The 22,757-nt window shown below is 41.5% G+C and overlaps 1 protein-coding gene and 1 non-coding gene across 2 annotated transcripts; both read right to left on the reverse strand.

The window, feature by feature from the left end:
• Positions 1–11,325: 11,325 nt before the first annotated feature.
• LOC131233236 (probable carboxylesterase 15) lies at positions 11,326–14,387 on the reverse strand. Its single transcript, XM_058229878.1, has 2 exons — positions 13,582–14,387; positions 11,326–11,752 (listed from the first exon to the last, which is right to left on the reverse strand). Exons 1-2 carry the CDS (start codon positions 14,244–14,246, stop codon positions 11,440–11,442), a joined length of 978 nt encoding a protein of 325 aa, XP_058085861.1. The 5' UTR covers positions 14,247–14,387; the 3' UTR covers positions 11,326–11,439.
• Positions 14,388–22,440: 8,053 nt separating this feature from the next.
• Positions 22,441–22,547, reverse strand: LOC131234186 (small nucleolar RNA R71). The gene has a single exon (XR_009165594.1). It is a non-coding gene; the product is annotated as a small nucleolar RNA R71 (small nucleolar RNA).
• Positions 22,548–22,757: the final 210 nt, after the last annotated feature.

The raw sequence follows: 22,757 nt of genomic DNA on the forward strand, positions 1-22,757 counted from the left end.
GAGAGGTTGAGAGAGAGAGAGATTAGCTCTCTCTCTATTTTTCCATATCATTTTATGGTATGAGACAAAAAATGAGGTATATCCTGATCTCAACTGGACCACATTATAAGAAACAGTGTTGAATGAGCGTCAACCATTAAAAACCTTTTGGGGGCCATATACAGTTTTGGATCAATCTGATATTTTTTTTCCCTTCATCTAGGCTTGTATAACCTAATCAATAGATTTGATGTCAAATAAAAAATACAGTGGGCCTTAGGAGGGTTTTAATGGTGGATATCCAATCACTATTGTTTTCATGTGGTGTGGTCCACCTGAGATTTATATCCCTCTCATTTTTGGTATCAAGCCCTATATTTTTTTCCTTTTTAAATTTATTTTTTTTATGTGAGGGAACACCAACACATCTCCCATGAATGCTATTGCTCCACAAGGACTCTTTTATTTATTTATTTAGAAATGCTCCAGTGCCTATGAACACAATTAGTTATAGTGCTCCCATTTTTATTCAGAACCTAGACGATCCAAACCATTGATCAATACGGTTCATCAGGTCTAATCCATATTTCAAGAGCTACCATGAAAATATCACACTAATTTTGTAAATTTGACCATTCGGTAAATGGAATTAAAAATGGATGGTCAAGATCATTTACACAAAATAGGTCCAATCAACATTTCGATTCATCCATTTGTTAGGATTATCATGGTTTGTTTATAATTGTAAAGAATCACATTTGTTAGCCAATTATAACCATCCATCCATGGCTTTAGATATGTATGGCTACAAAAAATAAGACCATATTAATGATGGATTAGATCACCTTATCAGTTTATTTTATTATTTTGCATTGTGGACTATGAAATGTGTTATGAACCTAATGGACAGTTCAAATAAATCAATTGGACTATCCAAGTGTTATAATGCAAGTTGGGGCACTATAACTTGCTGTGCTCTCAAAGCACTGGAGCATTTCTTTAATTAAATAATTGAATAATTAATTAATGTTATTACATTTCTGATGGTACTATTATTTTAAGCTGTACCTTACACGTACGCCCTCTTTGATCTCTTTTACAGTGTGCCAATTTTTAGATGGTGGTGAACCAATCACCCCACAAGCGGCACACATGTATGTCAATCGAGAGGGCCTAAATCTGTGGACCATCTTTGATGGAACATAGACCCAAAATAGTATCGATCAGTGGCAATGAGAAAGGATTGTTAAAAATGAAACATGCTCCAACCCACTCAAAATTGTGTTATGCAGTAAAAAGACACCATTTTATGCGCATCTTCTTGGCGTAGAGATCTGTGTGAGATACCTTGATGTGCGGAATCCGATCCAAATGGATCACATGATCAGATGAAATCTTAGGTATTGAATAATATATTATAACCTTTGTGGAGTCATTGGATAAATCGGATCTAATCTCCATAGTTGAATATTTTGTAAGGGGGAGTAGCCAATCTGCTCCCCTTATTTGTGGTGTGGTCCATTTAATCTTTGGATATGATTCATTTTTTGGAAAATTCTCTAAATTGATCACGATAAATGGATGAACGGCGTAGGTTGATCCCGAATTTTTGGTAAATCTGAAAGTCAAGTGGACCATGCCACTTGAAATAGTGTGGAATAATGATTTCAACTGTTGATACCTTCCATGGGTCCACAGTAATTTTATTTGACATCCAACATGTTCATAATATCAAAAAGATATGAATGAAGAGAAAACACAAACACATCAGCTTGATCTAAAACTTATATGGCCTCTAAGAATTTTTCAATGGTAGATGTTCAATCACACTATTTCCTATGGTGTGGTCCACTTGGGCTTTTGATATGCTTTCTATTTCTTCTTTATACCTCAAATTATTTGTTTACTCTAGTAAAAAAATAGTGGACCCCATAGAGTTTACTCTAGTAAGGGTAATGAGTAACTCACCTAAGGGCCTGTTTGATTTCTCATTGCAAGTGTAAATACCAGGTGAAGGGGTAATTATGACCTTTGCACCCGTTTGGAAATTCCTGCCTTGGAAACCATTCAAAAGTGCTAGTTGAAATTTTTGGACCTCACTGTGACATATATGACATATCTGTTCCGTCCATCTGTTTTACTACAACATTTTGAGACATGAGCTAACAAATAAATTTTAATTTCCTTTTAAAATATTTTTTTTTCAAAATGTATATTTTTTCTCTTTTTACAAAATATCATTTTTATCAAAAAATATTTAAAATACAAATTTTGATTTTTTATTCACAAAATCTAAATAATTTTCTCATATTTTAATTTTTCAAAAATTTCAAATTGCCGATTTTCTTTCTTCAAAAGCATCACTTTGTTCTCAAAATTTTTCTCAAACATTGTTAAAATTTCTAAACTTCTCAATATTCTTTTTCATGTGATATTACAAATCATTTAAATATTACCTTTTAATTATATATATATATATATATATATATATATATATAGAGAGAGAGATATAGATATATACCGACAAAATTTTTTAAAAGGTATGACATTTTTACATTATTGAAAAATGTTTAAGGAAAACACTTTTACCGACGAAAATTTTCATCGGTAAAAGTCTTACGGCGAACATTTGCAAGACAGCAGGTAATCAAAACAACCTTTAGCGATGACTATTTTCGTCGCTAAAAGAAACCTTTAGCTACGAAATTAATTTCGTCGCTAAAAGGAAACTTTTCACAAATTCAAAACACCCTTTAGCGACAAAAATTTTCGTCACTAAAGGTGGCTTTTAGTTAAAATTCAAAATAAAATTCAAATCACCCTTCAGCGACGAATATTTTTGTCGCTAAAAGACACCTTTAGCTACGAAATGAATTTCGTCGCTAAAAGGAAACTTTTCAAAAATTCAAATCACCTTAGCGACGAAAATTTTTGTCGCTAAAGGTGACTTTTAGCTAAAATTCAAAACACCCTTTAGCGATGAAAATTTTCGTTGCTAAAGGTGCAAAAATTCAAATCACCCTTTGGCGACAAATATTTTCATCTTTAAAAGACACCTTTAGCTACGAAATTAATTTTGCTGCTAAAAGGAAACTTTTTAAAAATTCAAAACACCCTTTAGCGACGAAAATTTTCGTCGCTGAAGGTGGCTTTTAGTTAAAATTCAAAACAAAATTCAAATCACCCTTTAGCGACGAATATTTTCATCGCTAAAAGAAACCTTTACCTACGAAATGAATTTCGTCGCTAAAAGAAAGCTTTTCAAAAATTCAAAATACCCTTTAGCGATGAAAATTTTTGTCGCTAAAGGTGACTTTTAGCTAAAATTCAAAACACCCTTTAGCGACGAAAATTTTCATCGCTAATGGTGCAAAATTTCAAATCACCCTTTGGTGACAAATATTTTCATCGCTAAAAGACACCTTTAGCTACGAAATTAATTTCTTCGCTAAAAGGAAACTTTTCCAAAAATTCAAAACACCCTTTAGCGACGAAAATTTTCGTCGCTAAAGGTGGCTTTTAGTTAAAATTCAAAATAAAATTCAAATCACCCTTTAGCGATGAATATTTTCGTCGCTAAAAGACACCTTTGGCTATGAAATGAATTTCGTCACTAAAAGGAAACTTTTCAAAAATTCAAAACACCCTTTAGTGACGAAAATTTTCGTCGCTAAAGGTGACTTTTAGCTAAAATTCAAAACACCCTTTAGTGAGGAACATTTTCGTCGCTAAAGGTGCAAAAATTCAAATCACCCTTTGGCGACAAATATTTTCGTCGCTAAAAGACACGTTTAGCTACGAAATTAATTTCGTCGCTAAAAGGAAACTTTTCAAAAATTCAAAACACCCTTTAGCGATGAAAAGTTTCGTCGCTAAAGGTGACTTTTAGCTAAAATTCAAAACACCCTTTAGCGACGAAAATTTTCATCGCTAAAGGTGCAAAAATTCAAATCTCCCTTTGGTGACAAATATTTTCATCGCTAAAAAACACCTTTAGCTACGAAATTAATTTCATCGTTAAAAGAAACTTTTCAAAAATTCAAAACACCCTTTAGCGACGAAAATTTTCGTCACTAAAGGTGGCTTTTAGTTAAAATTCAAAACATCCTTTAGCGACGAAAATTTTCATCGCTAAAGGTGCAAAAATTCAAATTACCTTTATTGCCACCTTTAGCTACGAAATTAATTTCGTCGCTAAAAGAAAACTTTTCAAATTTTTTTTAAAAAAAATTCAAAACATCTTTTAGGGATGACAATTTTCGTCGCTAAAAGACACCTTTAGCTACGAAATGAATTTCGTCGCTAAAAGGAAACTTTTTAAAAATTCAAAACACCCTTTAGTGATGAAAATGTTCGTTGCTAAAGGTGACTTTTAGCTAAAATTCAAAACACTTTCGTCGCTGAAGGTGCAAAAATCAAATCACCCTTTAGCGACGAATATTTTCGTCGCTAAAAGACACCTTTAGCTACGAAATTAATTTCGTTGCTAAAAGGAAACTTTTCAAAAATTCAAAACAACCTTTAGCGATGAAAATTTTCGTTGCTAAAGGTGGCTAAATTCAAAACATCCTTTAGTGACGAAACTTTTCATCGCTAAAGGTGTAAAAATTCAAATCACCCTTTAACGACGAATATTTTCATCGCTAAAAGTGATTTTCAGCGATGACAAAAATATTCATAGCTAAAAGTAAACTTTTACCGATGAAAATAACTTTCGTCGCTAAAAGTTTCATCGGTAAAAACCCTCTTTTTTGTAGTGGGTAACTGAACGATGTCGTATATATTTTTCCATTGGTAAATAATATAAAGACGAAGTAATATGTAAGGTAGTCGACATAGAAGCTTATCACATGTTACTTGGTCGACGACGACAATATAATATTAATGCTACGCATAGAGGCTGGGATAATGTATTTATATGTATTAAGGACAGTAGAAAGATTATCCTTGTCCCTATGGGAACGAAAAACCAACTCAAGACTTTTAATGTTGAGGAACGGTCTCTCATACCTAAACATGATTTTGTTAAACAATATAAGGAGATGAGAGATGTTAGGCCTGTATCCTAGACCATACCGTTCCGTAGGCTTCCGTAGTCCTCCCGGTCGAATTCTGGCAACGACTACATGTAAATAGCAGTTGCGTACAACCTTGAGTCGTATCCCATATTCCAGAGTCGGTTCAATCTGAGACTTGCACCCTTACGACCGCACCGTCGCCATGGTTTCGACGCAGCGTTTCATACTCTGATGCGATACCCAGGCCAGGAGATGTGGGCCAGCATTCAGTTTGAGAAAAATTCCACGCTTTGCAAAACCCAAGAGAACATCCCAAATCAATCACATCAATCAAGTACACATCACTAGTCAACTACATATCTCATCACTCCCTTACCAAAATAACCCTAAAGTTAAAGTAACCCATCCCTTCCATGTCAAGTACACATTACTCACTCACCCATCACTCCATCACCCATCCATCTCTCTCCTTACAACCCTCTCTCTCTCATTTCCTCCCAAGCAACCATGAGAGATCGTCCAAGCTCCATGAGAGAGCCTAGTGTGGCCCACTCCCTACCCAAGATCCCCACCATCCAACCGTCCAATCTCCATTATCCTCCATCAAACTTGTAGCTTTGGAGCTAGGGAGTCCAAGGAGCTAAAGAAGAGGAGCAATAGGTGGGTGATTTTATGATTTTTCAACTATTAATTTTTATTTGAGGACCCACTTGATGTATGTGTTGTGATCAAAGAGGGGCCCATAGTGGCGGGGTCCCTCCACTACGCCGATCTCTCTCTTTCTGTCTATCTCTATCTTTCTCTCTCTCTCTCTCTCTCTCTCTCTCTCTCTCTCTCTCTCTCTCTCTTTCCTTGTGTTGTGGACCATACGTGATGGGTGTATTTTATATCCATGGTGTCCACCATGGGGCCCACCTCGTTATCATGGCTGGGGTCCATTCTAGCTGTCCATCCGGTCTAGCATGGATGAAGGAAAACCACAAATATTAGCTTCAGGCCACATATGGGACCCACCATGTGGTGGAAGTGGATTGGCTGATGTACTTTACGGCAGCTAAATAGCTGCTGTAATGTCGTTAGCAAGTTATGTGGGCCCCACCGTGCAGCGTGTATTGCATCTAAACCGTCCAGCAGCTACTACACCCCCTTTAGGTTGGCACATGTGAAAATCCCACACCGTCCGTCTTTTATCCAATAAAGGGAGATCCAAAGTTCTGATGGACCGCACCATAGCAGATGGTGAAGATTGATGTCCACCAATGAAACCTTGGGCCCACCATGATGTTTATTTGCCACTAACCAGGGGGTTGTGAGACCCACCGTGGTACTCACGTGATGCACATATGGTATCTCCACCGTCCAGCAGGGACGGTGGGACCCACCTTGATGAATATATTCTATATTCTCACTGTCCATCGCTCGATGATGGGGCCCTATGGGATGATGGGTTTTATCAGATCGTCCATCTGTCAGGACGTAAGCAGTTCTGTGGGTCCACCAGCTGTCTGACGTCACCAAGCTTTGTGGGTCCCATCCACCATCTGCACCGTCCATTTACATGGACGTTAGCTAGTGGGGCCAGCCATGATGCATGGGCTATATCTGCACTGTCCGTGCAATGGACTACACTATGATATATGTGTTTTATCTCCACCGTCTAGATTGTTGGACGGTGGGATTACACTATAATGTATGTGTCTATCTACGGTGTCCATCCAGTAGCAGTATGGTTGTTGTCATGCCATCAGCAAGTTCTGTGGGCATGAGGTATGTGTTATATCCACAGCCCATCTGTATGGGACCCACGTGATGTTTGGGTCTGTCCTCACCGTCCAGACTCTGGACATTAGGGTCCGCTTGAGGTATGTTTTATTCACACCGTCCGTGGGACATGTGACCCATCTTGATGTATGTATTCTACATTCATGCTGTCCATAAGTGAGGCCCATTGTGATGTATTTGAGGCCCATGAATGAGGCCCAGCATGATGTATGCTGAGGCTCATTGTGATGTATACACGACCCATGAGTGAGGCCCGATGTGTTGTATATAAGGCCCATGCGATGTGGCCCATTGATGTATGTGATGCCATGCGATGCGGCCCATTGATGTATATGATGCCATGCGATGCGGCCCACTTGATGTATATGAGGTCAAGGCCCATATGTGAGGCCCAATCTGATGTATATGAGGTCTAATGTGTTGTATATGAGGCCCATGCGATGCGGCTATTGATGTATATGATGTCATGCGATGCGGCCCATTGATGTATATGATGTCATGCGATGCGGCCCACTTGATGTATATGAGTTCAAGGCCCATATGTGAGGCCTAATCTGATGTATATGAGGCCCGACCTGTTGTAGATGAGCCCCATATGTGTGGCCTAATGTGATATATTTGTGGCCCATTTGGTGAGGCCTATTGTGATATGTTTGTGGCATTTGATGAGGCTCAATGTGATATAATTATGGCCCATTTGGTGAGGTCTATTGTGACGTATTTGAGGCCCATGGATGTGGCCCATCGTGATGTTTATGAGGCCCATTGGTGAGGCCCATTGATGCGGCCCACTTGATGTTTATGAGGCCCATTAGTGCGGTCCACTTAATGTATATGAAGCCATATGATGAGGCCCAATGTGTTGTATATGAAGCTAATGTGATCCGGCCCATTGTGATATGTGAGGCCCATATGGTAAAGCCCATTATGATTGTATGAGGCCCGTAGAGATTGTATGTGGCCCATTATGTTATGTATGAGGCTCTTGTGTGAGGCCATAGGTCCACTATACTTTTGGCTCTATGTGAGCCACTCTTTGGGAGCAATGTTGGTTAAATGTCCAAATTGTGACCTTCCCTTAAGCCCCTTGTTAGGCCAATTATCGAGGCCGATTTTGATTATCGAGCTCGATTCTGATTGTCAAAGCCAATTCCGATTATTGAGGCCGATTTTGATTGTTGAGGCCGATTTTCGATGTTGATTCCAATTATCGAGGCCGATTCCGATTGTCGAGGCTGATTCCGATTATCGAGGCTGATTTCGATTATCGAGGCTGATTATATAGGCCGATTTCGATGCCGATTATCAGTGCTGGTTGTCAATACTGATTATGAGCATGTGATAGCATAGCATCATGATACATGCCCATACGCATTATCTGCATATTTGTTATGAGATGTGGTTGACCATTATATATATCATTGGGCAGGTTGTTATGAGACTCCCTGATAGGCAGAGATTATCTCACATGAGCGCACGGTATGTGCAGGATTAATGCATGATTAGATTGTTTGACTCATGCATCTTGCATTGTGTGTTGTGATTACTGTACACCCTAGCGACATCAGGGCCGTGGCCTTCACAGGCATGTCATGGATGACCAGATGGGACACCGAAAATCTTTTGCTAGCATCAGAGCGCCATAGATGTCTCTGGGTGAAAATTCCTAAACCTTCGTGGCCAGGAGATGCCCGAACGTCTAGACCGAGTGGATACATGAGCGCCCGAGTGCTGGATACTAATAGGCCGCATCTCCCACTATGTCGTGGTCGGTTGGGAAGGGGTTGTGGCCTTACTTGCCTGAGGGTAGTGGGCATAAATAGGCTGAGTTTGACTAGTTTGTAATTGGGTCTACTATCGACGTGCTGGGTTGATATTGGCTAACTACTGGTCAAGCGAATAGTGAAGTCTCTTCCACTTGCATGGTTGCACGTCCAGTGGGCGGCGATTGCATGTAGAGTGTACTAAACCCTGGTGATGATCCCAGAGATGTACAGTACTGATATGTGGACTTATATACTCACCATTTTTCTCATGCATTCATTCATTCACTATCCACTTGGGTTGGTGGTGCGTAATCAAGTCATCATGAGTACCTTCGTAGTGGTTAGGATTTCGGTTGGGGCGCGCGACCAACCTAAGATCAAGAGTTCACCACATTGAGTTTAACTATCCAAATTTAGATATGAAACTGATTTGGATAGAAGTCCCTTGTGGTGGACCCTGTAGCCTTCGATACTACGTACTATCATCCCGACTTCACACTCCAGCTTAGTCACATCTTTCGCACCGCATATTGCATTACATCCGCGGCATATGGTATTCTAGGTTGATACATTTCTGCATTTATATGGCCTAGATGAGGTTGACGGTATTCGTGGATTCGGTATCTGATATTTGGTTTACTGTGTCTCCGCATTGCAGAGCTGTTCTACATTGCTTCTTCAGTATATGATATTGACTTATTATGTTTTTGCATCACATAGCCTGGATAAGGCTGATGATATTTATGAATTTGTTAGCATGTTTTCGCATTACTCTGATATTGTACGATTTATGGATTGCCAGTATTTTCGCTTACTCTGATATCTATATGCTTGGCACGTGCATCGCACACACTTACATCACCCTCTAAGCTTTTTATAGGCTTATGCATGATAGATGCGTGCAGGTGGCGTTAGGTCACAGTAGCATTGAGCTTGGAGCGTGCAATGAATTTCTGGAGCATATGATTTTTGATATATGTATATTTCTCTTTCAGCACTGTATTCAACTGTTCATATTAGTGGATATGTGATGAGGATGTTGCCTTTGTGATTTAGGTAAACTTGTGGTTATGCTTATTACGAGTTAAATGTAAGTTAGAAAATCCTCCTTGTAGGATCCCAGGATCGGAATCTGGCATATAAGTGCTGAAAGCCGAGAATGGGGTACTACAGAGGCTGTCGGCACCGAATTCAGTGATGGGGAATTTTGTGAGCCCGGATTCTGAGTTTGGGGCGTGAAAGGAGATGTAGATGTATTAGTTGAAAATGAAAATTATATGGAGCCTGTGAACATCTCAAATGATTTGAAACTGGTATTGCAGGAGTTCAAGGCGATTGTACTCAATGAAGGAACTGATTCATACTAGTCAAGTCAAGGTGAGCATGAAGAATGCCTAATTGCTCACATAATCAGGAAGAATATGAATTCTTGCAAGCACAAGTGAAGGAATTGATCCATACTAGTCAAGTAAAGGAGAGTGTGAGTAGATGTATGTTTTCAGCTCAAGAGCATAATGCAAACTATAAGGAAGAGGTTAATAAACATTGGCGCTAGAAATTATTTGAGTACCATGAGTGAAGTCCCTTGAGTAACTCGAGGATGAGTTTTTTTCGAGTGGAAGGGTTTGATGTAAGACATGGCACAAATACATTCCTAGCATGGTTGGACCAAAAGAAGGTGGACTGTAAATTGATAATAACTTTTGATCCAAGTATCGTTACGGGACGCAAATCTTTACTGAAATGGGCCTTCCGAGGTGAACAAATTACTATATTTTAGTAATTCTGATATATATATATATATATATATATATATATAGAGAGAGAGAGAGAGAGAGAGAGAGAGAGAGAGAGAGAGAGTTTTAGATTTTCTTCTTTTTTACACAACTTGTAATCATGCTAGGACTCTTCTAGCAAAAATTTATTTGAAATTTTTATTTTTAGAAATTAGGTTTTAGAAGAGTTTTATTAGAATTAGTATTTTTATTAGACTTAGATTTTTGCTAGTTTTGGTAATTACGAATTTTGATTTTTTTTTTTTCTATATTAATGGTGTAACAAGGACACATTACAATTATCAATCAATCAATTTATGAAATTTCTTGAATATTATTTATATTTTCTTACTTTTTCCTCTTGGATGCGAGAAGTCTCTACAAGTAGTCCAGAGAAGCTTCGTGAATTCGAAGTAATTATCCTTGAGGAAGACGGTGATCGCCCTCATTGCGTTCATCCCTCATCATAATCTATTGTAATTTATTTTATTTTATTTTATTTTATTTGAGAATTCTTCAAGAGCTTTTCACATCCACCTTTTGGATTCTTTCAATAAAAAAAGGTTACCTTTTCACCTGAAGGCTAAAAACCACACAATGTAAGAATATGGATCCTCTGTTTGCCACAAATTGGAAATTTTGCAATCTCATTAGGCCACATCATCACGCACTGTATTTTCTGCTTGTCACAAATTGAAAATTCCAATTTGTTGCAATGTAATTGGGCCGCATCATCACACATTACATTTAATGCAACAGTGCTGACAATATCAGTGATGGTGTGGATGAATCACGGTACAGGAAAACAAAAATTGTCTATTTGTGGCAAGGAAAGGATCCAAATTCCCAATGTAAATACACCATGCTTCACGAATCAATAAATTAATTTGCTTCGCATTTTCAATAATCCAAACCATTCCAAGCAAAGCAAAGAAAACCAATAGAAGTCCTTAAAAACTACAACTTTGCATTTTCAATAATCAAAACCATTCCAAGCAAAGCAAAGAAAACCAATAGAAGTCCTTAAAAACTGCAACATATCCCACAAAGTGTGCCACACAGCTACAACACCAAATACCAACCATTGAGATCAAACCCACCACAATGTCGCATTTTAATTCACTCCGATTCTGCATTTTCAGCCATGAATCTTTTGATGTCTTGCATAAGCTTGTTAGATGCTTCAGACCAAGGGTCGACGGTAAAGAAGCCGTGTTGCTTCCCTTCAAACTCCATGAACTCAACTCTCTTTCCCCACCCTTTCAACTTCATCACATATTCTTCGGCCCGGTCTCTCAGTAAATCACAGCTTCCAACCACAACCAAGATCGGACAAAGAGCCAAGGTTTCAAGGCTCGGACTAGACGGTCCGAACGGATTCACTATTGGGTTATCTGTATTCTCCCCAACTGGCAAAGATAACCTCCAAAACCTATCAATCAATGAAAGAAAAAGAAAAAACTTGTTTGGTTAGAAAGTTAACGATATGTTTATGGAAACAATCCGAATCACCCATATGGGAGCCCACCAAGTAACACTTTGTGCGAGGTGGATCTCATCTAGGTGAAATCTTAGCTCTTTAGGGCCACCGTGCCTGACTGTAACATTGACTTCATCTCATCAGGTCCTCAATATTAGCCTGAGCCAAACATCAGTGTGGTACACAACTCATATGAACCACCACAAGGAACAATGGGACGGGACACATCGGGCTAGGTCCAAGACAAGCAAAATCAAAAATCAAAATGGAACAATAGGTAAGCGTGGAAAATTCAAAATTCGGGCCGAAGCCTATTAAATATATAAATTAAGAATAAAAGACATAAATAATAAAATTTTAAATTTTATAAACATGTCAATGAAAATTGATATTGTGATCATGTCCTATGATGTGATTCTATGAGGTGGGTCATACATTTTATGAGTAGATGTCCAAAATAGGGTTGTACACGAACCTAGTTAGCTCGGTTAGCTCAGTCGACTCGACTCGAAAAAGCTCGATTTGACTCGGTTCAAAACTAAGTTCGAGCTGATTTTTTGAGCTCGAAAAAATTTTGAACCGAGTTCGAGCTTGCCCGAGCTCGACTCGACTCGGATTGAACCCGGCTTGAATCAAACTCGGATTGAACCAGTTTGGTGACTCGGTTACTTTGATAATGATGTTGCTCACCAAGTGTTTGATGAAATGACTCAACGAAGTGTGGCGGGTGGCAAGGAAGGTATGTATATAAAACAAATACCATTTTTTTTTTTCATTTTTATGTTGCTTAGAAAGTGTTTGATGAAATACCTGTAAAACCACTGCTGTTGTTTTACATATAGTGAGATTTTTTAAAGGTGCAGTTTATGTATTTGTGAAAATGTTGTACAGGCGAACTCAGCTCGAACTAGCCTGAGCTACTGATCGAACGGAGCAGAGCTGGCCAATCAGGCTCGAGGAGTGAGCTGAGCCGAGTTCAAGCTAGGGTCAGCAAGTGGGCGAGCCGAGTCGAGCTATGCCCAACTCGACTCGGTTCGACTCATGTACACCTCTAGTCCAAAATGTACGACTAATCATGTTCTTGGATTATAAATTGCATTTATGTGTACGTGTAAATATAAATCTCTATTGATAACAATTTAATCACCATTAATTATGAGTTGGTAATTGAATCTATCATTAATGGTAATGATCAACACTAATGATCAGATCCATCATCAATGGTAATCATTAACGTTGATGATTGAATCCATTATCAGTGGAGATGATCAATAGTGATAATTGGTTATATTAGCTTAATTAGTATTAATTTTCATTTATTTTAAATATAAAAAATTATGTATTAGAATTGACTTGATATGTTTAAATTAATAGTTTAATGAAAGATACACAACATGGTGACCACACATGAACCTATGGTTGGCATCCTATACCCATTGCTCTTCTTGACTTATTTCACCAGAGTTGTGGATTTAGCCTTTATTTTTTATTATTATTAATTTTTTTTTTTTTCTTTTATCCATAGGCATTAGAATCGATGATGGAATTAAATGGGTTTTAGATATATTACTATATTACTGATGAATCCATGGGCATTTCAAAGGTAGTGTGGAACTTGATTGAGCCTTGCATGTGATACAGTTAAATATGAAACATGAAATGTATATATAAAGTCTCTGAAGATCAGCATCTTTATATTGTATGCCACGTGTGTAACATTTCAGTGCGAGCGTGCGAGCCAGCAAACTCGGCAGAGTATTGAAGCGTTTCTCATCATGTACCTGTCATTGAGTACTAAAGGGAAGAAAGCATCGCTCGGGCTGTCCACCTCGGATCTGGTTCTTACCGTCCCACCAAAAAAGGGGGCTAAATAAACGTATCCACGGATCCGAACCGGTGCTAACTCGGTAGAGTCGGATCCGAACCGAACCGCAAGGTGATGGGCTATGTTTCCCCCCGCCGAGTCGCCCGAGATAAACACCCGCCCGAAATCCGCGACATCTGTTAACCACGTGTCAGGATCTTCAGCCACGGCCTGCCCTTTCAGCCATTCAATGGCTGCGATGCTGTCCTCGATGGCGGCCGGGAGCCGGTTCTCTGGTGCAAGCCGGTAGTCGGGCGCGACGACTACAGCTCGGAGATCGGCCGCGAGCCGGAGGCAGTAGTTTTGGCAGTTGGGCCAGGTGCGGGACCCGATGCAGAAGCCCCCACCGTGGAAGTAGTAGAACACGGGTAATTTCGTGGGCCCGGGTGGGCCTGAAGGCTTGTAGAGGCGGATCTGGAGATCGTGGGAGGGATCGAATGTGACGTCTTTCCAGATGACGGATCCATCGTCGTGGATGGGGACACTGAAGCTGGGCTGGGGCGATCGGACGATCGAGCCGTCACTGTAGACCCGGAGGACGCCCCGGCATTCTTCGACTTCGTGGGGAGGGGTGGGGTCCATGATCGTGCGTGGATTGAATGGCTGTGGGAGATGCGATGAGATTGGAAGGAGGGATTTTGAAGGGTGGGAGATGGAAGAGCGAGAACAGGGAGTGGTTTAGAAAGCCGGCCTCGTTTGGAGGTCCTGATTGTCTTAGAGTGGAATGGAATATGTGGTTTGTCCTGCATGGACATAAAAATATGTGGCAACGACGATAGCCGTCCACACATGTGAAAGGTTTTGGAACGTCCTCAAGTAGAACTTACAGTGAAGGATCAGAGCTTAAAAAGTACAATAATTACACTTATTCTCACCTGTGTTCCTAATATAGATGACATCGACCCATGTTATTGTGGACCTTCTATTCATCTTTTCCTCGAACATGCACGAGTAGAGGTGAGAGACAAAGGAGGCCCTAGTTCTTTCAGGGGACTTTCTGATGCCTAAGCTAGGCTCGTGATCTAAGAAGGATCTCCAGAAAAGAGACCAATGTGATAAATAGGGTTTTTGTGAATGTGAACGTCCCTTCTTGGTGAAGCGCATCCCAGTATTTATAGGGAAGGGAGAGATCCACCATAGGAGGACTTTCTCCAACTACGTTGGAAATTTGATATGATACGGGATCTTTTCAAGATTTTAGGATCTCGAGAACATCGGGATCCAATCTTATCTCCCCATGATCTTTAGGACTCGAAAGACTCTTCGGATGTTGGCTCGGTTTTGGGTCGGATCTAGGTCGGGAGCCATTTTGGATTACTCAACCCTCCTTGTAACTCAAGCTTTAAGATCTTTCAAGATGCTTCGATCCTGCTAAGGAAATTGTTTTGGATTATGACGGATTTGTGACCGGACTATGGCCGGTCTATGATAATCTTATATCCAATCTTCGACCGATCTATGACCGAGATGTGGTCGGTCTGTGATCGTCCTGTGACTGATCTATAGCCGACCTGTGATCGACTTGTAACCGAGATATGGTCGGTCTGTGGATGATCTCTGGCCGAGTTATGGTCGATCCGTAATAGACCCTTGGCCAACCCATGATTTAGGTCAGTCTTTGGGGGCGCTCCAGCTAGCATTACCTTTTAAGTCGGTCAGCCCTCTCTTGCACTTGGGGGTCGTACCAGGCTCGAACTACAATGGGTCCAGGTCATTGTAGAAGAGTTGGTCCATTCCATAAACCATCTTTCGGACTTACATATTTTTCCCCAACAGTAAGCCCCCTTTGCTTTTCGAGCAGGCTCAGAAAGTAAACTCAGCTTTCATTCGGTCGGGTTACGTATGGATCGGGCCGGACTGCGTAGTCATTAATGCTTGGCATGGCGGCCAACGCGGTAGTCTAGGCGTCGTTCATTACGTGTCATCGTGTGGCTCGAGGTCACGTGGGTGCTAAGCCGTCATTTCGGTGACTGGCAAATAGGGCAGCGACGCGTGGTGTGGCAAATGATTATTTAGACTGGCGGCGCGTGTAGTTGCAACACATGGCTCGACGGGGGAGACGAGGGGACGTCCGTATGGTGCAGAGTTGAGTCGTCATTAAGCCGCTACTACGTGGCACCGCTATTTAAGGAGAGCCCTAGCGTTCTAGGGCTCTTCCCTTTGCTATTTTTGTCTTCTCTCTCATCTCTTTCTTCCCCAAACACGCTCCAGCGATCGTGTCTGCTTCCATCTACTACCTTTCCTGCCATTTTTGTCCCCAGTGAACTCCATTTCTTCTCCCTTTCCATTTGTTTTTTATGTCTGGGTCTAGGAGCTCGCTGGAAGGGATGTCTGGTGGTGAAAGTGGGGCGAGTAGTCGCCTCCGGGTAATGTCGAACCCACCTTTGCCATTGGTGGTAATGGCGGATGCCGCTTTCCAGTATTCGTCCTCCAGGAGAGTGAAGGAGAGGTATCCAGCATAGAGACCAGTCCCCGTTGCAAGGGCTACCAGTGCTAGGGCACTGGACTTATCGTCTAAAGAAGAGAGGGCCTCTCGCATGCCAGAGACCAGTGCACCTTCGGCGCCCGAGCGGGTTGCTGAGGCGAACAATTCTCCCGATGATGATGACGGCGCGGCTGAGGAAGATCCAAAGGGGCCAGTCCCCTTAACTCTAACCTCCGATGATTTGGTTCGAATCAAGTTTGGGTATCATATCCTTGAGTCTGTAATCTTCGGACTTCCATCAGCGGAGGATCTTCCAGACCGACCTCTTAAGGGAGCAGTAGCGGCCTTCCAGGTCGCCCTTCAGTGCGGCTTGCGGTTTCCGCTCCAGGGGATCATTCGACGCTTCCTGGCTTGCCTCAGTTTGGCCCCGAGGCGACTAACTCCGAACGGTTGAAGGGACTTGTTCAGCTACGCACTTCTATGGGCTAAGCAAGAATAGCCCGAGCTGACGGTGGAGGAGTTCCTTCACCTGTATCAAGTGAGACCCAACACTTCCCAACCTGGCTGGTACTACTTCTCCACTTGGTGGAATACCGGTGGTACCCTAATAACTGACTCTCCTTCATCTAATAAACACTGGAGGAATCGGTGGCTCTGGGTGTATGGAAGCTGGGAGACGGCCGACCCAGATTCGATTCATTCTCTCATTCCCCTAGCCTTTTCTGTGCTAGGTTTGTATTTTGATGATGGGTCATCCATAGTTGGCTAGCTTATATTATTTGTTGACCTTGTTTTCTCCTTTTCAGTCGTCCTGAAGAGCCAACCCCCATTTGACAGTGGGTCCTTAGCTCAGATTAGGGACTTGCAGGCCTTAAGCTGGGAGAGGAGATCCTGAAGAATGCTCCTCCAACCAGAGTGTCTCCTTCGGTCAGGCTTGGATACAGCTCTTTCAGGTACAATTTTGGTAAGGCCTTCTGCCGAGCTATTAGACCTTTGACTTATGAGTAGAGTAGATGTTTCTAATGTACTGTCGCTTTTTGAGCTAATGCAGAGATGGCTGAGGCTCGGCCTATCCTTCGGCCCCCTTCTAAGATGTGGGCTCCTCCTCGAGATGAGACCCACGCTTCAAAGAAGAAGAAGCAGAAGATGTCCTCCAAGAGTAAGGGGAGAGTCGCACCTTCTTGCCCGACTGTCATAGAGGTCATGGACGAGGGCGTGGACGTGTCTCCCTCCGAGCCATAGGAGGCAGCCGAGCTCCCGGCCGAGGTTCCCCCTTCTGAGGTGCAGCCCTCGAGAGGGGAAGAGGCCGAAGAGGAGAGGGGGAGCTTCCATCAGACGATGGAGGACATCCTCCCTTAGGCGACTCGCCAGGGCGTTGAAGAAGAGTTTGTCAGCTTGTTCGAGTCCTCCATGGATCAGACATTGGGTTGCATGACGACCATGCTCCTTGAGGTGAAAGTTTTAGCCGATGTTATTCCTTGTCTGTTTCGTTCTTCTGTAACTTGCTCTGACTTTAATCTTCTCTATTGCAGTTTTCTCCGTGGGCGTTGAAGGCTTGCGCCGAGTTTGCTCGGGCTCATGGGTGGGCGGAGGAGGAGGCTGAAGCTCAGGTATTGACTACGGCAATCGAGCTAGAGGCGAAAAAGATGGCTCTTGAAGCAGCTTCTATTGAGAAAGCTGGGTTGGCCTTGCGATTGCAAGAGGCTAAGGTAGTGTATGACGACTGTCGTGCGCGGCTCACCGACACGACCACCAAGTTAGATCGACTGAAAGCGGAGACCAAGGCTGCCCTTGCCATTGCATGAAGGGATGTTGTGAAGGACTTCCAATCATCTTAGGCATTCTTGGATGAGAGGGAGACTCTCTTTCGCCAAGGCTATGTTGAATGCGTGAGGATGATGAAGGAGAGCTTCCCCGAGCTTGATCTCTCAGCCTTCGACGAGCACGAGTCGGGCTCGGATGGGTCGGGCGATGAAGCGGCACCCGAGGCATCTCCTGAGGTGGCTTCACAGACGACTTCTGAGGTGGTAGCTAAGTCTCAAAGTTAATTTTGTAGAGCTTCTTGGTTTTAAGCACTTTAAGCATGCCGAGAGTCCGAGCTTTTTCAGCTTCAGGCATTTCAAGCACACCAAGAGGCTGAGCTTCAAGCATTTCAGGCACATCCAACATCTCTTTAGACACATGCAGCGCCTTCTTCCTCTTTAGGCTCTTGGTAGCCCTTTATTGTATAACCTTCAATTTTGTAGTTGATGTAAAGCCAATGTAAAGCCAATGTAAAGCCAATGTAAACAGGTCTCTGGGTCTTTATCAATGAAAAAATTCTTTCAACTTCTTTATATTAACTTTCATGAGTTTGAGTTGACCTAGTAGAATAACCTTTTCAATTTGAGTTGATGCCGAGTCATTATCCGGGCGTTGATCCAGACCAGGCAACGGTCGTTATTGCCGACTGACCCTTGGTTGGGCCTAGAATGAATTTTGCTCGGATTATGGTCGATAGTAGATCGGATGCCGATTGGATATGGATCTGATAAAGCCTTTTATCATTTATTTTTGATCAATACAAGGGAGAACGAACATTATCTCAGTCTTCCTATGGATAGTAGATCTTGAGATGTTCGACGTTCCAGGGGTGTGGGAGGAGCTGGCTATTGAGGTCTTCTAATCGGTACGATCCAGGTTGGCTTGTATGTGACACCACGTAGGGTCCTTCCCAGGTTGGTCCTAGGATTCCTAACCCCTCTTCTTTGGTGTTTTGAAACACTTTTCGGAGGACTAAGTCCCCGACCCGGAATCTTTTGACCTTAACCCAAGCGTTATAGAATCGTGATACTTGCTGCTGGCGAATAATGGTTTGAAGCCGAGCCAACTCCCTTTGTTCTTCGAGGAGGTCAAGGCTAGGAGACATGAGCTCGTCATTATCTGGCTCGTTAAACGAACTTGTCTGAGCTAATGGTAATTTGATTTCTACAGGGGTGACCACCTCAGCCCCATATGCTAGAGAAAATGGGGTCTCTCAAGTGGCGGTCCGAGCTATCGTCCGGTAAGCCCACAAGACCTTGGGAAGTTCCTCGGCCCAAGCTCCCTTAGCCTTATTGAGTTTGGTCCGAAGATGATGTTTGAGGATCTTGTTGACCGCCTCTTGTTGAGGGTCAAAATTGAATATTAAACCCCAGTTATTACCTGATTTTACGAACACGATACTGTTTAACGGCCTATTTTAATCGTGTTTGTGTTACAAGGTAAATTTAGGAGCCTGGACTGAAAAAAGGGTACTAAAAGCATCGATTTAACGCTCAAAAATTACCAAGGTGAGGGACGGACCCCAGAGGACTAAGATCGAAGAATTTACACACCAGAGATCTGAGAAATCAAGCAATTCACACTAAAGAGGCCTGAAAATAGTCCAAAATGCAAGATCACACGGTTCCCACCATCCGTTCGGCTCGAAACTTTATATCTGGCCTGAGGAACATAAATTAACCGTACATGTCAAATTTCAGCCATTGGATTTTTGTGGAAGTGGCCCAACGGACAGATCAACCCACAATTCACTGATCTGGGCCCACCTGTTATCTGGATATGCTTCAATTTTCGTCTCAACCCCTTAAAAGGGGTGACAAAACAAATGTATAGAGTGGATTTCAGATACACATCATAGTGGACCCCACATGTGCATTGTGTGTACACCACATACACGACACTAGACGTGCACTGGACTAAGGTCTAGTAAAGAACAGGTTGGACCCAATCCTTTTCGCATAAAGGAACAGCGGATGGACGTCGTCCACGGGTTAATCTCAGTGGGCCCCACTCATCATCCATTTGGACGATCAGGACCATCCATTACATCCAGAGGGGATGCATGAACCTAGCCATGAGTCTGTCTAGTCCCATGCACACGTACACACGTGGATCGTCGGAAAGCGCAGGATGAACGGCTAGTTGATTTGATACAGTGGACCGACCAGAACTTGACCAAAACCACTCATTTCCGACTAGTTTTTCGATAGGAATCTAATGAGCGGAGTGGATTTTCCCGAAAACATCACTGTGGAGCCCACCGAGCATCTCAATGCAGGAAATTTCTAAAAATGGCCATCTGGACGCGTCCGGGATTGTAGGGAGTTGTGGCCCACCATCCTTGATTGGTTGGATGATCTGAATCATTCAGAGGAATCCCAGGCCAAAAAAGACCAAAGCCATGGAGAAAAACTAGGTTTTTGACGCTTCCTATGGCCGAAAATTGCATCCAAACACAAGTTGGCTTGCGTTTTATGGCTGCGCACGTACCCGTTGTGCGTAAAACTTACGCACCTACTCTAGCACCACTTCTCCCAGCCAACCTCTGTGTTTCTATAAAAGGAGAGAAAGAGAGACGTAGAGAGGAATCATCCTTGGAGGCTTGGACGTGTGGAGCAAGAGAAGAGAGAGAGCGTGGACGGCTGGTTTTCTTTCCTTTCTCTTTCATTTTTTTATGTTGCTTAAGAGATTTTTGTTAATCATGATTATGGTTGGCTAAACCTCTTAGCTAGGGCTAAGAGGTGAAGCTTGTAGTGAGACAGTTGGTTTTTATACGTTGATTCATGTTACATTGAACTCTCTTTGATTATAGTTTGATATTAAGGAATGCTTTCAGTTTTTAATGGTCTGTTGTGACTTAAATTACAATGGATCTGCGATAGCTTTGAGCACGTTCTTTTCATTATTATGATATAAAGTTAGGAAGCCCTGTTGTTCACCATCGCCCCTTGGACATGGTTGGATGATGAAATCCTTCCTAACATTCATACATTCCTTAGATTGGATTTGGATTGGGTCAATTCTATTGTTTGCTTTGTCTCATGGGCATGGTTTTATGATGGAATCAATTCTAATTCTCATGCATATCTTCTATTGAAAACTATATCAAAGGAAGTTCAGATTTGGATTTTTAATGATATATCTTCCAACCGGATGAAGATGGGACTCTAAATCCAGTTGTGTTTATGAATCAAGCATAGATCTCCCCGTTCTCTACAAGTGGATCCTTAGCACCCTAGTTTCCCACCTTTGAATTTTACAAGTTTTAGTTTAATAGTTCATCATTATTCTCTTTAATTTTCTTGATTTAGATTACATCTTTGTCTAGTTCTAGTTCTAGTTACTTTCAGAATACGTACAAGGTTCAATCCATGTGGATTTAACCTCGGTCTTACCAAGATTATTACTACATCGCGACCCTATACTTGGGGTGGTAAACACGTTTTTGGTGTCATTGTCAGGGATTAATGGTTACAATCTTCTAAGATTAACTAGTTTTAGAATTAAGTTAAGATTAGGGTTTTTTTAGATTTACGTTTTTCTATTTGATTTCTAGAAACTAACCTAATTTTCCTGTTTTGTATGACCCTGATATAGGCTTTCTAAATTGGTAATCTCTTTTTAATTTTTCTTCCTTTTTAATTTTAGGATTAGGTCTTATTTTCTAATGTTTAGAAATTTTCTATTTCTAGGTTTTTAGAAACTTACTTTTTAAATTTAGGTTTTTAGAAGTTTCCTAATTTTGTTTTTAGAAACTTTCTATTTTCGGTTTTTAGAAGTTAACTTTCTATTTTAGGAAATTTCTAACTTTAGACTTTTTATTTTTAAAAATTGACTTCTTTTGTTTTGTTTTGTTTTGCAGGTTTTTAACTTAGGAACTTCAAATTTGGTAAATTCTTTCCAAACTCTTTTCTATTTATTTCTAGATTTCTATTTCTTTTTTTCCTTTTTAGGTTTAGGTTTATAATCTGAATTGAGGGCTATGAGTGTTTCATGCCCAAGTGAGTTCGTGACAACACTCGACGTCTCTTGACTAAAGGAGGATTGGTTGAGGGGTTGACTATCCATCACAGGACTAGCCACCGCTCGAGATCCCCTGAGTTAATTGAAGTTATGGCTACAAATCAACCTGAAGCACTACCTCCACCTAGGGTTGGGGAAGTCCAAGATGAGAATGAGGTGCATCAAGCACCCCCGCCTAGTACTTTACAAGATTATTTACAACCGGTGGGCGTGAGCACGCCCTCATGCATGATTTTTCCTGAAAATACGAGACACGTGGATATCAAGCCAGGGGTGATCCAACTCCTTCCTAAATTTCATGGGCTTGAGTCAGAAAATCTATATTTACACCTAAAAAAGTTTGATGAGATCATAGCCAATTTTTCAAACGTGTCTAAGGACATAATCAGGCTGAAACTCTTTCCCTTTTCTTTGAAAGAGAAAGCTAAGACGTGGTTGCATTCACTACGTCCTAGATTTATTGGCACATGGAATGATATGCAAAGCGAGTTTATAAAGAAATTTTTTCCACATCATAAAACGAACACCTTTAGAAAATCAATCATGAACTTTGCCCAAAAGGAGGATGAAACATTCTTCCAATGTTGGGAAAGGTTCAAGGATCTTGTCAGTTCATGCCCACAACATAGTTTTGAAACATGGCGCATTACACACTTTTTTTTTTATGATGGACTGACATCTTCCATGCGCCAATTGGTTGAGACGATGTGCAATGGGGTATTCATGAATAAAAATGTCAATGATGTGTGGGATTACTTGGATAGATTTGCTGAAAATGCACAATCATGGGACACATACCCAAAATCAAGCACCATGTCTAGGCTGACTCAATCTAAGGAGAG

The sequence above is a fragment of the Magnolia sinica genome, chromosome 18 (genome assembly GCF_029962835.1).
Source record: "Magnolia sinica isolate HGM2019 chromosome 18, MsV1, whole genome shotgun sequence".
In the NCBI taxonomy this organism is placed as follows: Eukaryota; Viridiplantae; Streptophyta; class Magnoliopsida; order Magnoliales; family Magnoliaceae; genus Magnolia; species Magnolia sinica.

Bases quoted from the DNA above. Each gene is read 5' to 3' on its own strand.
- LOC131233236 (XM_058229878.1), bottom strand. From the start codon at position 14,246: ATGGACCCCACCCCTCCCCACGAAGTCGAAGAATGCCGGGGCGTCCTC. The intron at 11,753-13,581 runs GTACATGATGAG...ATTGATTGATAG, and splicing joins CCTTTAGTACTCAATGACAG to GTTTTGGAGGTTATCTTTGC.